This window comes from Salmo salar, chromosome ssa01, assembly GCF_905237065.1.
Source record: "Salmo salar chromosome ssa01, Ssal_v3.1, whole genome shotgun sequence".
In the NCBI taxonomy this organism is placed as follows: Eukaryota; Metazoa; Chordata; class Actinopteri; order Salmoniformes; family Salmonidae; genus Salmo; species Salmo salar.
The window spans coordinates 114,112,995-114,129,081 of record NC_059442.1 but is presented as its reverse complement, the minus strand read 5'-3'; the positions used below and the strand labels follow the sequence as shown (position 1 = coordinate 114,129,081).

At 37.1% G+C, this 16,087-nt stretch overlaps 1 protein-coding gene across 3 annotated transcripts in view; it reads left to right on the top strand.

Moving 5' to 3' along the window:
* The window catches only part of LOC106594265 (receptor-type tyrosine-protein phosphatase epsilon), a 129,532-nt gene extending 114,554 nt beyond the window's left edge, over positions 1-14,978 (top strand). For all 3 annotated transcript variants that reach the window (XM_045687672.1, XM_045687670.1, XM_045687674.1), the window contains 15 exons: positions 299-389; positions 875-951; positions 1,161-1,197; positions 1,351-1,448; positions 5,434-5,553; positions 7,673-7,836; positions 8,025-8,160; positions 8,514-8,663; positions 9,080-9,173; positions 10,633-10,709; positions 10,908-11,042; positions 12,076-12,201; positions 12,821-12,972; positions 13,680-13,815; positions 14,556-14,978. In XM_045687672.1, coding sequence (XP_045543628.1) covers positions 299-389; positions 875-951; positions 1,161-1,197; positions 1,351-1,448; positions 5,434-5,553; positions 7,673-7,836; positions 8,025-8,160; positions 8,514-8,663; positions 9,080-9,173; positions 10,633-10,709; positions 10,908-11,042; positions 12,076-12,201; positions 12,821-12,972; positions 13,680-13,815; positions 14,556-14,630 — 1,668 coding nt within the window. In that variant the 3' untranslated portion in view covers positions 14,631-14,978. The remainder of the gene's footprint in view (positions 1-298; positions 390-874; positions 952-1,160; positions 1,198-1,350; positions 1,449-5,433; positions 5,554-7,672; positions 7,837-8,024; positions 8,161-8,513; positions 8,664-9,079; positions 9,174-10,632; positions 10,710-10,907; positions 11,043-12,075; positions 12,202-12,820; positions 12,973-13,679; positions 13,816-14,555) is intronic.
* Positions 14,979-16,087: the final 1,109 nt, after the last annotated feature.

The following is a 16,087-nucleotide window of genomic DNA, read 5'->3' as shown; positions in this document are numbered from 1 at the left end:
TGCTGACTGACTGACTGACTGGCGGACGGGCTGGCAGGCTGGCTGTTACTGACTGACTGGTTGACTGATTGTGGTGTGACTGACTGAGTGGCTGGCTGACTGGCTGGCTGAGTGGCTGAGTGGCTGGCTGGCTGACTGGCTGACTGGCAGACTGGCTGACTGAATGTGGTGTGACTGACTGACTGGCTGGCTGAGTGGCTGGCTGGCTGACTGAATGTGGTGTGACTGACTAACTGGCTGGCTGAGTGGCTGACTGATTGTGACTGACTAGCTGTGGTGTGTTCTGTTTTGTTTTCAGTCGTTGCCATCTGGATATACCCAGGGGACATGCCAGGAGGCCAACAAAGAAGAGAACAGAGAAAAGAACAGATATCCCAACATCCTCCCATGTGAGAGGCTCCATCTCATTCTCTCTACATCTATATCATTAACTAGTGTCAAAGAATAAGTTGATGGTCATTTGGTCCACATTTCCTGGGTCTATATCTATTTGCAGAGCATCAGTCACAGTTATTTTGGCACCGGTCAGTGATGTGAGACTTGTTCCCCAGCGACATGTATTAACACAGCAGTAGATATAGATACTCACAGCAAGTCAACTCTTCTCTTTCTGCCTACGCTCTTCTTCCTTTTTGACAGTTTCACTTCCTCTTTGGTCTATTCATTAATTAACCCTGAAGCATGTCCATTTTATAGAAACTGAGACCAGGTTGTAATTTATTCATCTTCACTCCGATTTTTAGGATCTATTCAATAGAAAATGAATAGAGATCAAGGAACTGTCTTTACTCCCAGTTGACCAGTTTTACCTAGTGGAATTGTTGTCCAAAATGTAGTGTAGAGAAGCCCTAAAGTGTCCATGTGTTGTAAACAGATGACCATTCCAGGGTGGTGTTAACACAGCTCGATGGAAACCTCTGTTCAGACTATATCAACGCTTCCTATATCCATGTGAGTTGGGATCTAGGTTTTTGTTTTTTTAAATGTGTGTTCTTTCGTAGGCCTAAATAAGGTTGAGATCATATATATCATAATATTAATAAGAAATCATATATGTATCAATATATTATAGAATATATCATGTTATTATTCCAACCGAAACAAGACCAGTTTACTTTTTAACGTTGTTAATTAACAGCGTTTTTATTTTTATTTGTTAGGGCTACACGGACAATAACAAATTTATTGCAGCACAAGGTAAATACATTGATGTTGTTCTGCAGCAAATATTTTAATTAAAGTGTCACGTGTGTCTTCCAAATGTAACTAAACATTTTCTAATATGGATGCTGGTTCCGTATGTCAACAAAGATGAATGGGTTAATGAGGTAATGGACTGTTGTGTTCCAGGTCCTAAACAAGACACAGTAGCAGACTTCTGGAGGATGATATGGGAACAGAAGACAGCAACTATTGTCATGCTGACCAACCTGAAAGAGAGGAAAGAGGTGACTGGTTACAATACTTTTTTTTACACTGTTACTTTCACTTTGCTTTGAATTTCTCTGTAATGTTATGCCAGCACTAGAAATACATCAACTGTTTTCATTACACATTACTGATACACTACTACACTGATACTAATACTATATTACTACTACACTGATACTAATACTATATTACTACTACACTAATCCTATATTACTACTGCACTAATACTATATTACTACTACACTGATACTAATACTATATTACTACTACACTGATACTAATACTATATTACTACTACACTAATACTATATTACTACTACACTGATACTAATACTATATTACTACTACACTGATACTAATACTATATTAGTACTACACTGATACTAATACTATATTACTACTACACTAATCCTTTATTACTACTACACTAATCCTATATTACTACTACACTAATCCTATATTATTACTACACTAATCCTATATTACTACTACATTAACACTAATCCTATATTACTACTACACTAATCCTATATTACTACTACACTAATCCTATATTACTACTACACTAATACTAATCCTATATTACTACTACACTAACACTAATCCTATATTACTACTACACTAACACTAATCCTATATTACTACTTCACTAATCCTATATTACTACTACACTAACACTAATCCTATATTACTACTACAGTAATCCTATATTACTATTACACTAATCCTATATTACTGCTACACTAAACCTATATTACTACTACACTAATCCTATATTACTACTACACTAATACTAATCCTATATTACTACTACACTAATCCTATATTACTACTACACTAATACTAATCCTATATTTCTACTACACTAATCCTATATTACTACTACACTAATACCAATCCTATATTACTACTACACAAATCCTATATTACTACTACACTAATCCTATATTACTACTACATTAACACTAATCCTATATTACTACTACACTAATCCTATATTTCTACTACACTAATCCTATATTACTACTACACTAATACTAATCCTATATTACTACTACACTAACACTAATCCTATATTACTACTACACTAACACTAATCCTATATTACTACTTCACTAATCCTATATTACTACTACACTAACACTAATCCTATATTACTACTACAGTAATCCTATATTACTATTACACTAATCCTATATTACTGCTACACTAAACCTATATTACTACTACACTAATCCTATATTACTACTACACTAATACTAATCCTATATTACTACTACACTAATCCTATATTACTACTACACTAATACTAATCCTATATTACTACTACACTAATACTAATCCTATATTACTACTACACAAATCCTATATTACTACTACACTAATCCTATATTACTACTACACTAATCCTATATTACTACTACACTAACACTAATCCTATATTACTACTACACTAAACCTATATTACTACTACACTAATCCTATGTTACTACTACACTTTACACTATGCTGCTACACTTGTCTTTGCCAGAGTGCCCTCAAGCCTCCGAAGTCAAGCCATCTATTTCCACTTCCGTCTCACTTCACAATCTCTCCTTAAACAGAGGAGGTCATCTGTCTCCATGTGTACTTTCCCCTGTGAGCAGTCCCAAGGAGCTTTCCCCTGCAGAGAGAAAGAGAGAGAGAGAGTTAGAGTTAGAGAGAGAGAGACCTTACCCTGCAGAGAGAGAGAGAGAGAGAGAGAGAGACCTTACCCTGCAGAGATCAATAAAAACAGGAAGGAAAGGAGATTAAAATCAGCTTTTGTGCTGCTTGGAATCGATGACTAAATAATGGCTAATAAAGCCCTCTAAGTCTTTATCATAATTAGCCAGCAAACTCTCGTTAAGTGGTTTTAGACTGGCTAATTCTGATTGACTGGCTGGCAGATTAAGCCCTCACATTCTTTACTGCACTCTGTGTCTTTCTAGTCACCTTTAGGATGGTGATGCATACCCCTACAAATCTAGAATAGTCCTAGTAAGAAAAATTATGTTGAAAAGACGTCTAAAATAAGTATTTTCCAGACGTTGAAGTTAGGTTAATTTAGGTTCTGATTTGGTTCGGTCTGGAGCAGACTTGATTTGGTCCAAACATAGACGTCTATGATTGGCTCAGATTTGGTCCAATCAAGGCTGGTCCAATCAAGGCTGTTCCTACCGCATCAAACCTGAACCAAATATAAATGTCTATGATTGGTTCAAGGCCGGTCTGGACCGGACAAAAAAACAAACAAAAAAAAACGACGCCTGGACAGGACCAAAAAAAAAGACTTCCAAATTACGTTGGCATCTGTCTGTGCTTACTGGGGTGTAGCCTACAGTGTCAGCCCGCAATGGAATTTTATGAATGTCCATCTTTGTGGTAGGCCTACCATTTTTATAAAACAGGCAATTACATTGGCTTTATTAGTCCAGAATCATGTGACTAATCAATGTGGCTATTTAAGCTCTGAATATCAGCTACCCAACTTTATCAGGAGTTATCCTGAGCCTATTGGCAATGTGTTTACACAGCGGGAAATGCAGAAGTACTTTCTTTTTCACTATGTCATTCATGTTATCTCCTGCCTGTAGGCTACAGAAAAGGCCACATACTCTTTCTACCGTAGGCTATATCTGCTACATGATTGACGTCAGAGAATGTTTTTAACAGAACGTTGGTGGAGCTCCGCAGCGCTGCGTCTCTCCAACAGCACCCTGGAGAGGCACCCTGGGAATGGACAAGATAAATATTTTTTTGCGCCCCTTCCTTTAACAAAGTGAGCACTGCTTATCACAGGGCGTCATCAGCGCTCACCTAATAAGCCCTTATGCCACTGGTTGAGAGAAAAACTCATTATTTTGGGGCAGAAATATGTGAGGTTTTATGTGTTGTTGGAGAGTGCATCTTGGTCAGTTTAGCTTAGAAAACGAAGCCCTTGTCAAGCTGCCGCAGTAGGTGGCCACCTAATCCTAACGGGCGGGCCGGCCCTGGAGGGAGCTCTTCCTTCTCACTCTAATAGGTTGAAGAGTCAGGGGGAGCTAAGAAGTCAAGACAGATTTCCCCCCTGCGTGTGAACTAATAGAATAGAATACAGTACTGTCTTATCTTCTATACTATGTGTACAATCTAGATGTTGTTATTCTGGCCTACACCGTACGTCCTCCAGCTTGACCTACCATATATTCTAGAATGACCTGTAAACATGCAGTCTCCATGCTAGCATAACACTTAGAATGCACTGTAGACATGCGGTCTCCATGCTAACATAACACTTAGAATGCACTGTAAACATGCAGTCTCCATGCTAGCATAACACTTAGAATGCACTGTAGACGTGCAGTCTCCATGCTAGCATAACACTTAGAATGCACTGTAAACGTGCAGTCTCCATGCTAGCATAACACTTAGAATGCACTGTAGACGTGCAGTCTCCATGCTAGCATAGCACTTAGAATGCAATGTAAACATGCAGTCTCCATGCTAGCATACCACTTAGAATGCACTGTAAACATGCAGTCTCCATGCTAGCATAGCACTTAGAATGCAATGTAGACATGCAGTCTCCATGCTAGCATAGCACTTAGAATGCACTGTAGACATGCAGTCTCCATGCTAGCATAGCACTTAGAATGCACTGTAGACATGCAGTCTCCATGCTAGCATAGCACTTAGAATGCACACCAAATCATTTGTTTTATACCGTGTTGGGGTCAATGATATTTATATTCCTGTCAATTCAGTAAATATACAGGAATTCCAATTCCAATTCTCTTCAATGCTTTTCAAAAAGGAAACTGTATCATTGAAATTGGAATTTGGTTATTTATACTTTTCTGAATGAACTGGAATTAAAATGGAACTGATTCCAACCCTGTTTTATACTAAGTTAGGGTGCTACTATAGACATTGGAACATCCTCTATGTTTAGAACCTGAGTGTCCTCTCATTGCTTCCCTGTTTTGTGTTTCCAACCACTAGGACAAGTGTTACCAGTACTGGCCAGACCAGGGCTGTTGGACCTATGGTAATGTCCGGGTGGCTGTGGAAGACTTTACTGTGTTGGTGGACTACACCATACGGAAGTTCTGCATACAATATGTAAGTTATTATTAGATGGTAATCATGTGGGTATTTAGATTCTAATAGTACTGTGGGTTTGGTTGGAAATGTAAGTGCTTGCCTGTCCTATACTTATTCACTTGTAGTATACTAAAGTCCTATACTTATTCACGTAGTATAATAAAGTCCTATACTTATTCACTTGTAGTATAATAAAGTCCTATACTTAGTCACTTGTAGTATAATAAAGTACTATACTTATTCACTTGCAGTATAATAAAGTCCTATACTTATTCACTTGTAGTATAATAAAGTACTATACTTATTCACTTGTAGTATAATAAAGTCCTATACTTATTCACTTGTAGTATAATAAAGTACTATACTTATTCACTTGTAGTATAATAAAGTCCTATACTTATTCACTTGTAGTATAACAAAGTACTATACAAATTCACTTGTAGTATACTAAAGTCCTATACTTATTCACATGTAGTATACTAATGTCCTATACTTGTTCACTTGTAGTATACTAAAGTGATACTAATAAGTATTTGACTGTAAATATGTAGTCTACAGACCTCCACAACACTGATGGACATACAAACTTAAAAGATGTGCTGTAAACTGTGTGTGTGTTTTTTTGTGTCGTGTGAATAGAGTAGACTACAGATGAAGGATTATAATTTGATCACTCTTTTGTTGCTGAGAATGACTCTATGTAGTATTTGGTTTATAGTAATGACTCTATGTAGTATCTGGTTTATAGTAATGACTATGTAGTACCTGGTTTATAGTAATGACTATGTAGTATTTGGTTTATAGTAATGACTCTATGGAGTATCTGGTTTATAGTAATGACTCTGTGTACTATCTGGTTTATAGTAATGACTCTATGTAGTACCTGGTTTATAGTAATGACTCTAGGTAGTACCTGGTTTATAGTAATGACTCTATGTAGTATCTGGTTTATAGTAATGACTCTATGTAGTATCTGGTTTATAGTAATGACTCTATGTAGTATCTGGTTTATAGTAATGACTCTATGTAGTATCTGGTTTATAGTAATGACTCTATGTAGTACCTGGTTTATAGTAATGACTCTATGTAGTATCTGGTTTATAGTAATGACTCTAGGTAGTATCTGATTTATAGTAATGACTCTGTATGTAGTATCAGGTTTATAGTAATGACTCTGTGTAGTACCTGGTTTATGGTAATGACTCTATGTAGTACCTGGTTTATAGTAATGACTCTGTGTACTATCTGGTTTATAGTAATGCCTCTATGTAGTACCTGGTTTATAGTAACGACTCTATGTAGTACCTGGTTTATAGTAATGACTCTATGTAGTACCTGGTTTATAGTAATGCCTCTATGTAGTATCTGGTTCATAGTAATGACTCTATGTAGTATCTGGTTTATAGTAATGACTCTGTGTAGTACCTGGTTTATAGAAATGACTCTATGTAGTATCTGGTTTATAGTAATGACTCTATGTAGTATCAGGTTTATAGTAATGACTCTAGGTAGTATTTGGTTTATAGTAATGACTCTAGGTAGTATCTGGTTTATAGTAATGACTCTAGGTAGTATCTGGTTTATAGTAATGACTCTATGTAGTATCTGGTTTGTAGTAATGACTCTATGTAGTATCTGGTTTATAGTAATGACTCTATGTAGTATCTGGTTTATAGTAATGACTCTAGGTAGTATCTGGTTTATAGTAATGACTCTATGTAGTACCTGGTTTATAGTAATGCCTCTATGTAGTATCTGGTTTATAGTAATGACTCTAGGTAGTATCTGGTTTATAGTAATGACTCTAGGTAGTATTTGGTTTATAGTAATGACTCTAGGTAGTATCTGGTTTATAGTAATGACTCTAGGTAGTATCTGGTTTATAGTAATGACTCTATGTAGTATCTGGTTTGTAGTAATGACTCTATGTAGTATCTGGTTTATAGTAATGACTCTTTGTAGTATCTGGTTTATAGTAATGACTCTAGGTAGTATCTGGTTTATGGTAATGACTCTAGGTAGTACTTGGTTTATAGTAATGACTCTATGTAGTATCTGGTTTGTAGTAATGACTCTAGGTAGTATCTGGTTTATAGTAATGATTCTGTATGTCTGCTCTGTGTGTCCTCTCCTGTAGCAGGCCAGTGACGGCACCAAGCCCTCCAGGCTGGTCACCCAGCTCCACTTCACCAGCTGGCCTGATTTTGGGGTGCCCTTTTCCCCCATCGGCATGCTCAAGTTCCTCAAGAAAGTCAAGACGGTCAACTCCTCCTTCGCTGGTCCCATCGTGGTTCACTGCAGGTACTTTATACTGGAGATGCAGTCTTTTAGACACATTTCAACTGTTGTACTGTACATAGTAACATGAAGGTTACTTCCCCACCTATCTTTAGGGAGAGAGAGAGAGAGATCTAACTGTCATGCTATGATTCTCAGATGCTAGATAGAGTAGTTGACTCCTTGGTCTTCTCTGTTCTTTGTCTCTGCAGTGCTGGTGTGGGAAGGACAGGGACCTTCATTGTGATCGACGGCGTGATTGACATGATGCACCAAGAGCAGAAGATTGACGTCTTTGGTTTTGTGTCCAAGATACGAGACCAGCGCTCACAGCTTGTACAGACAGACGTGAGTACCGTAGGCTCAAAACAACAGGGTCACAACACTATTTCATGCAATGCATCATCAGTCTATGTTTCTCTTAGTACCAGGACTAGCAACTGTCCAAAAGTAAGCATTGTCCTTCCTACTACTATAGTGTTGTAAATATGTATTTGTAATGTAAACTAGAAAATATAGAGGTCCAAGAATCTATCCCTGTGGAACACCACACTTGATCTCTTCTTCTTCTGCTGCTTCTGCTTCTTCTTCTGCTTCTTCTTCAGCTTCTTCTTTTGGAAGCAATTATCAAAGTGTATGGACTTTCATTCCTATTGTTCTAGTGCTCTAAATGTGTGTTTGTCTTCCTCTGTGGTCTCCAGATTCAGTACTCGTTCATCTACCAGGCCCTGTTGGAATACTACCTCTACGGAGACACAGAACTGGACGTGTCATCTCTGGAAGGACACCTGCACAAACTCCACAACACCCACGCCCCCTTCGACAGGGTCGGCCTGGAGGAAGAGTTCAAAGTGAGAGCCAGGGTCCTGTCTCTCTGACAGGGTTGTAGTTGATAAGATATAGCCCTTTGCTACATGCAGTTTAGAATCCTTGAACGTCTATGTATGCTTATAATAGCAATTGTGGGCATCGTGTATAAATTATTCTATATTAGTTTGCATTGCCCTTATTTTTGGGCCTCCCGAGTGGCCCGGTTGTGTCACAACCGGCTGTGATCGGGAGTCCCATAGGGCGGCGCACAATTGGCCCAGCGTCGTCCGGGATAGGGGAGGGTTTGGCCGGGGGAGGGTTTGGCCGGGGGGGGGGGGGGGGCATCATTGTAAATAAGAATTTGTTCTTAACTGACTTGCCTAGTTAAATAAAGGTAAAAATGTAATGTCTTCTTTGTGTACATTTACACCCTGACACCACCTCTCTTATCGTCCAGAAACTGACCAACATGCGGATAATGAAGGAGAACATGAGGATGGGAAATCTCCCTGCCAACATGAAGAAGAACAGAGTGCTCCAGATTATTCCATGTAAGTAATGCCGGAAAAGTTCCAACACAACAAGCTGAATGAGATCTGCTGTCCCAGAGTAGCACTACATTACGTCATGCGCTATTCTTTAACTTGTGACAGACAGATTGTGACCCACAGATTATATTGTGTTCATAACCCCTTTTAGAACGAAACGAGAGATATTATCAAATCCCTTATTCCCTTGCTTCTCTCACCTAAATTGCATTCGTGCAGAAATAGCCAGGGAAATCCATTGTATATGTTATTTTTCATATTTGATATTCATATATTTAAACCTTGATGCATGGGACTGACATCGAGAGATATTTTAGCCAGTTGTCTTGTTGTTTTATCTGATAAAAACACAATTTGTTTTTGCTGTTCTTTAGGTTGAGTGATGCGTTTTTTCATTTCCTGCCTCTCATTTTGTAAATAGTGTTTGGGAAATGGATCTGGAGGAGCCTTTTTGTGTGCATCTCAAATGGCACCCTATTCCCTATTTAGTGCACTACTTCTGACTATGGTCCATAGGGCTGTGGTCAAAAGTAGTGCACTATATAGGGAATAGGGTGCCATTTGAGACGCTGGCTTTTAGGCATCTAATATGGGTGATCTATTCATAAATCAACAGTGACAGCATCACAGATGATCCAATTCCTTCTACCCCTGTTCATCTGCTTTTTCCTCAGACCATTCGATGTTAGGGCCGTTAGGGCCGCTCCTTTAGTGAATTAAGATGTGTGTTGGTGTAATGGAAAGGGTGAAATTACAGTAACGTTTATTTCCATGGCAGTTTCCTAACGTCCACTAGGGGGCGACGTGAGTCCCTGTTACCATCTAGTAGGCACCGCGCCTTGCTAGGCGATAGCTACGGCTCCAAAGATCGCGGGTTTAATCCCAGTGCTTGGAACTCATTTTAAAATCATACATTTTTGACCCTATCCCAAACCTTAACCCTAACCTAAACCATCTTTTCATATTTGGTAGTCATATATTTAAACCTTGATGCGTGGGACTGACATTGAGAAATATTTTAGCCAGTCGTCTTGTTGATTTATCTGATAAAAACGCTCATTGTTTTTTGCTGTTCTTTAGGTTGAGTGATGCGTTTTTTCATTGCCTGCCTCTCATCTTGTAAATAGTGTTAGAGAAATGGATCTGGAGGAGCCTTTTTGTGTGCATCTCAAATAGCACCCTATTCCCTATTTAGTGCACTACTTTAGACCAGGGTCCATTGGGCTCAGAATGAATGCCTTCACTTTTGCACAGTTTGTCTCTGACAGCTAAAATATGTTAAAAAAAAGTGCAGCGAAATTAAAACGCCATCCCATGTCGTTATTCTGCAGTTACGATGAAGGGGGTTATTTTTTATCTGGAGATTGAGTTGCAATGCTATGTGATTGTTATACTCTGTATACTGTCTTTTGTAGTTATCTCCCGTTTTAATATGAATTTGAATCTTGAATTTATTTTTCAGATGACTTCAACAGAGTGATTATGTCCATGAGAAGAGGTCAAGAGTTTACTGACTACATCAATGCATCATTTATAGATGTAAGTAAACATTACAAAACTCACTACTACATCAATTAATAAACGTGAATCAACGTCATATTTGTTGACAGTTAGTTTTTTTTGCGGTATATTTGAAGTATATATTCATACGCTGCAATCTGCAAAGTTTCAAGGAAGTTGTACCTGTCTGACATGGTGGTAATGACTGTACTGTATACTGTGGTGGGGTGTCCTCAGGGCTACAGGCAGAAGGACTACTTCATAGCGACCCAGGGTCCTTTATCTCACACGGTAGAGGACTACTGGAGGATGGCCTGGGAGTGGAAGTGTCACTCCATCGTCATGCTGACTGAACTACAGGAGAGGGAGCAGGTAGGAAGGACATTCATCAAAGAAATATCATTTAAACAATTCATATTATATTATATATCTCTATGCTATTCACTTATTAACTACTGCATCTCAGTTGTCTACTGCTAGCAAGGATCCAAAACTAGGACCTCTTTGTTTTGAGTTATTGTAATATTGTACTAGGCTGCTGTTCTTACATGTTTTGTTTGAGTTATTGTAATATTGTACTAGGCTGCTGTTCTTACATGTTTTATTTGAGTTATTGTAATATTGTACTAGGCTGCTGTTCTTACATGTTTTGTTTGAGTTATTGTAATATTGTACTAGGCTACTGTTCTTACATGTTTTGAGTTATTGTAATATTGTACTGGCTACTGTTCTTACATGTTTTGAGTCATTGTAATATTGTACTGGCTACTGTTCTTACATGTTTTGAGTTATTGTAATATTGTACTGGCTACTGTTCTTACATGTTTTGTTTGAGTTATTGTAATATTGTACTAGGCTGCTGTTCTTACATGTTTTGTTTGAGTTATTGTAATATTCTACTGGCTACTGTTCTTACATGTGTTGAGTTATTGTAATATTGTACTAGGCTACTGTTATTACATGTTTTGAGTTATTGTAATATTGTACTGGCTACTGTTCTTACATGTTTTGAGTTATTGTAATATTGTACTAGGCTGCTGTTCTTACATGTTTTGTTTGAGTTATTGTAATATTGTACTAGGCTGCTGTTCTTACATGTTTTGTTTGAGTTATTGTAATATTGTACTAGGCTACTGTTCTTACATGTTTTGTTTGAGTTATTGTAATATTGTACTGGCTACTGTTCTTACATGTTTTGAGTTATTGTAATATTGTACTAGGCTACTGTTCTTACATGTTTTGAGTTATTGTAATATTGTACTAGGCTACTGTTCTTACATGTTTTGAGTTATTGTAATATTGTACTAGGCTACTGTTCGTGAACATGTCTTCTCTTATTTGATGGTAATGGAATCACTATGCTATCCAGTACTCAGTCTTAATCTCCTGACTGTGTCTCCTGCAGGACAAGTGTTTCCAGTACTGGCCCACAGAGGACTCAGTGACCTATGGAGACTACACTGTAGAGATGAAGGGAGACACTGTGTGTGACACCTTCAGTGTACGGGATCTGGTACTCACCTACGGACCAGTAAGTTTCCATGGAAATACCCTGAGGTAGTGAAGGACTTAAAGCAATAGTTTATTGAGACATTAACCTTAACCTTCTTCTTACCTCTAGAGGAGTCCATGATTAATCACAGCAATAAAGTGTTTGTCATGTTAGCATATTGCTAATCTTGTAACCCTCAACCCAAATTAGACGTTAACAGTCATCACGAGAAACTAGCGTATTGCAAAAATGTGCATCCCAAACGCTAAACTATCTTTCTAAAACTTAGCAAATTGCAAAAATTTGCTAAAATGAGCTCCCAATGCTAAATGGTCTGTCCAAACCTAGCATGTTGCTAAAATTAGCTCCCAATGCTAAATGATCTGTCCAAACCTAGCATGTTGCTAAAATTAGCTCCCAATGCTAAATGATCTGTCCAAACCTAGCATGTTGCTAAAATAAGCTCCCAATGCTAAATGATCTGTCCAAACCTAGCATGTTGCTAAAATTAGCTCCCAATGCTAAATGATCTGTCCAAACCTAGCATGTTCCTAAAATTAGCTCCCAATGCTAAATGATCTGTCCAAACCTAGCATGTTGCTCAATGAGCATCCTGACAGCTACATTGTCTTTCCAAACCTGGGTTTCCATGTTTCAGGATAAGCAGACACGTCTGGTCCGCCACTTCCACTTTCACGGCTGGCCAGAGATCGGGATCCCAGCCGAAGGGAAAGGAATGATCGACATCATCGCCTCGGTGCAGAGACAGCAACAGCAGTCAGGAAACCATCCCATCATCGTACACTGCAGGTAGCTAAGACTCTGGCCCTTATCACCATGTGGGGGAATATGTTACTTTGGTAACACTTTTACACTTCACTGTTACCTAAGTAACACTTTTATACCACTTTAAATGTACTTCATAACAATTCTTTATTACACATTTACTGTTACTTTGGTAACACTTTATTACACATTTACTGTTACTTTGGTAACACTTTATTACATATTTACTGTTACTTCGGTAACACTTTATTACATATTTACTGTTACTTTGGTAACACTTTATTACACATTTACTGTTACTTTGGTAACACTTTATTACACATTTACTGTTACTTTGGTAACACTTTATTACACATTTACTGTTACTTTGGTAACACTTTATTACATATTTACTGTTACTTCGGTAACACTTTATTACACATTTACTGTTACTTTGGTAACACTTTATTACACATTTACTGTTACTTTGGTAACACTTTATTACATATTTACTGTTACTTCGGTAACACTTTATTACACATTTACTGTTACTTTGGTAACACTTTATTACACATTTACTGTTACTTCATAACAATTCTTTATCACACATTTACTGTTACTTTGGTAACACTTTTTTACTTGTATAGTTTGTTGAGCATTCGTTATGCAAGACTGTTACTGTTACTAGCAACCCATTACAACAGTCACAAAACCCCAAAGTCACTGTTTTTCTTTAACGTTCTGTTGTGTAGTGCTGGTGCAGGGCGAACAGGTACGTTCATTGCACTGAGCAATATCCTGGAGCGGGTCAAGGCCGAGGGCCTGCTAGACGTCTTCCAGACGGTGAAGAGTTTACGGATGCAGAGACCACATATGGTCCAGACCGTGGTGAGGACTTTGACACAAATCACCGTTTGTCAACCTGTTTTCAATTCCAAAGAATCCAATATTTTAACATAGTTTGGCCACACATCATAATTGACCAAGTATCTATCGGTCCCAATGCCATTTAATAGATAATATAATAATTTATTGTCCATTAAGTTTACACAGAATGGATATTTGTCTTTGGTGCTCTGGCTTACAGTAAAATGATCAAAACGGACATAAAACATCGACATTACACATAAAACATCGACATTACACATAAAACATCGACATTACACATAAAACATCGACATTACACATAAAACCGACATTACACATAAAACATCGACATTACACATAAAACATCGACATTACACATAAAACATCGACATTACACATAAAACCGACATTACACATAAAACATCGACATTACACATAAAACATCGACATTACACATAAAACATCGACATTACACATAAAACCGACATTACACATAAAACACGACATTACACATAAAACATCGACATTACACATAAAACATCGACATTACACATAAAACATCGACATTACACATAAAACCGACATTACACATAAAACATCAACATTACACATAAAACCAACATTACACATAAAACATCGACATTACACATAAAACCGACATTACACATAAAACATCGACATTACACGTTGAACATTTACATGTTAGTTCACCAGACTCGTATTTAGAATTCTCCCTGATGGTTCTCAAATTCTTTCCCCAGGAACAATACGACTTCTGCTACCGGGTGGTACAAGACTTTGTGGACATTTTCTCAGACTATGCCAATTTTAAATGATGAAATATATGCCTTACAAACATATTTTATGTTCAAATGTTGTTTTTGAAATACCAGTCGGTCAGGCTTTGTGTTATGTCCTTAGAAGGATTAAATGGTTTTCTATTTTGCTATGCACTTGTCCTTACTGTAACTAAAACTCCATCCCTCGCTGTAATATACTGTATGTCAATGGACGAAAAATTTGTAAATGCCAAAATGTAAGATTAATAATGTATATTTCACATCATGTATAATAATTATTTTGTAATGAAATTCAAGTGTTTTTTTTTAACCTTGAGTCTCTTTATTCACATATTTTAGTTGTTGTATGATACTGTACTTTTGTTAAAAAATCTTGTTTATTCAGACTGAGTGTTTATTTTGGCTTTGACCATACGTGTAATGTTTCCTTTGAAAGTGGAGCTATTGTAAATGTTTTATGTATTGTTGCAGGCCTTCCATTTATTGCATTCTAAGAACGTTATGTGAACATTATTAAGATATTCTGACATATATTGATGCCTTCTATCTGTGACTAGAGGTGATATCTCATCTATATTTTATTTAATTGGAAATAACCCCTTTTAAAAAAAATATATATTAGGGTCTTTACAATGCAAGTATTTTGAGGCACAATATCAAGAACACAAAAAAAATATATGCAAAGTAAGGATATCAAGTTACAAGGTGCGTTTAAAACAACATTATAAGGAATTGTAAGAATTAGTTTCCATTAACCTGATGGAAGTAGTAGCCTACTTCAGTTCAGCAAATCAATATGCAACTACACATATAATAACAAAGTACCAGTAACACAGTAGTACTAATCAAATCAGTAGTACTAATACGTCCATACTGCAGTTTTTTTTTATTTGTCTCTCCACGGCGGCAAATATTTAGCTAAAGCCACTGCACATATTCTGAAGCACATGTACATCACCGAGCATACCAGCAAGGAGTATTACAGATACATTATGTCAAAGATGTTCAATCTGAAAAGATACAGTCATCATGTGTATATTCATGTGTATTGCTTTAATAGCAGTGGGATACATATTTAAATGTATGCAGTCCTGAACTGTACATATCTTTTAAAAGTGACGTGTATTATTTGACCTAATAGGAAGGTGTCTGCTGATGCAGTTGCCAAAATAACTATAGGACTTAAAACACAATTCATTCTGATCTGACGCAACAGTCAGTGTGACCTGTAAAATTAAAAGATTTAACGGAAGTGCATCTAAATGAACTCGAACACAAATATAAATACATTTAAAAAAAAAAAAAAACCACAAAAGATGGGCATATTTATTTAAAATAACGATCCTCAATCTGTTAATTATATATCCATGTAAATGCCATAGCTTAGTATTCAGACCTCAGTGCTGTTATAGTATACTGGCTACCACCAATCTCATGAAATACAATTATCCTCATTATGTCATTACACCATTTGCATTGTTGTGAAAGATTAG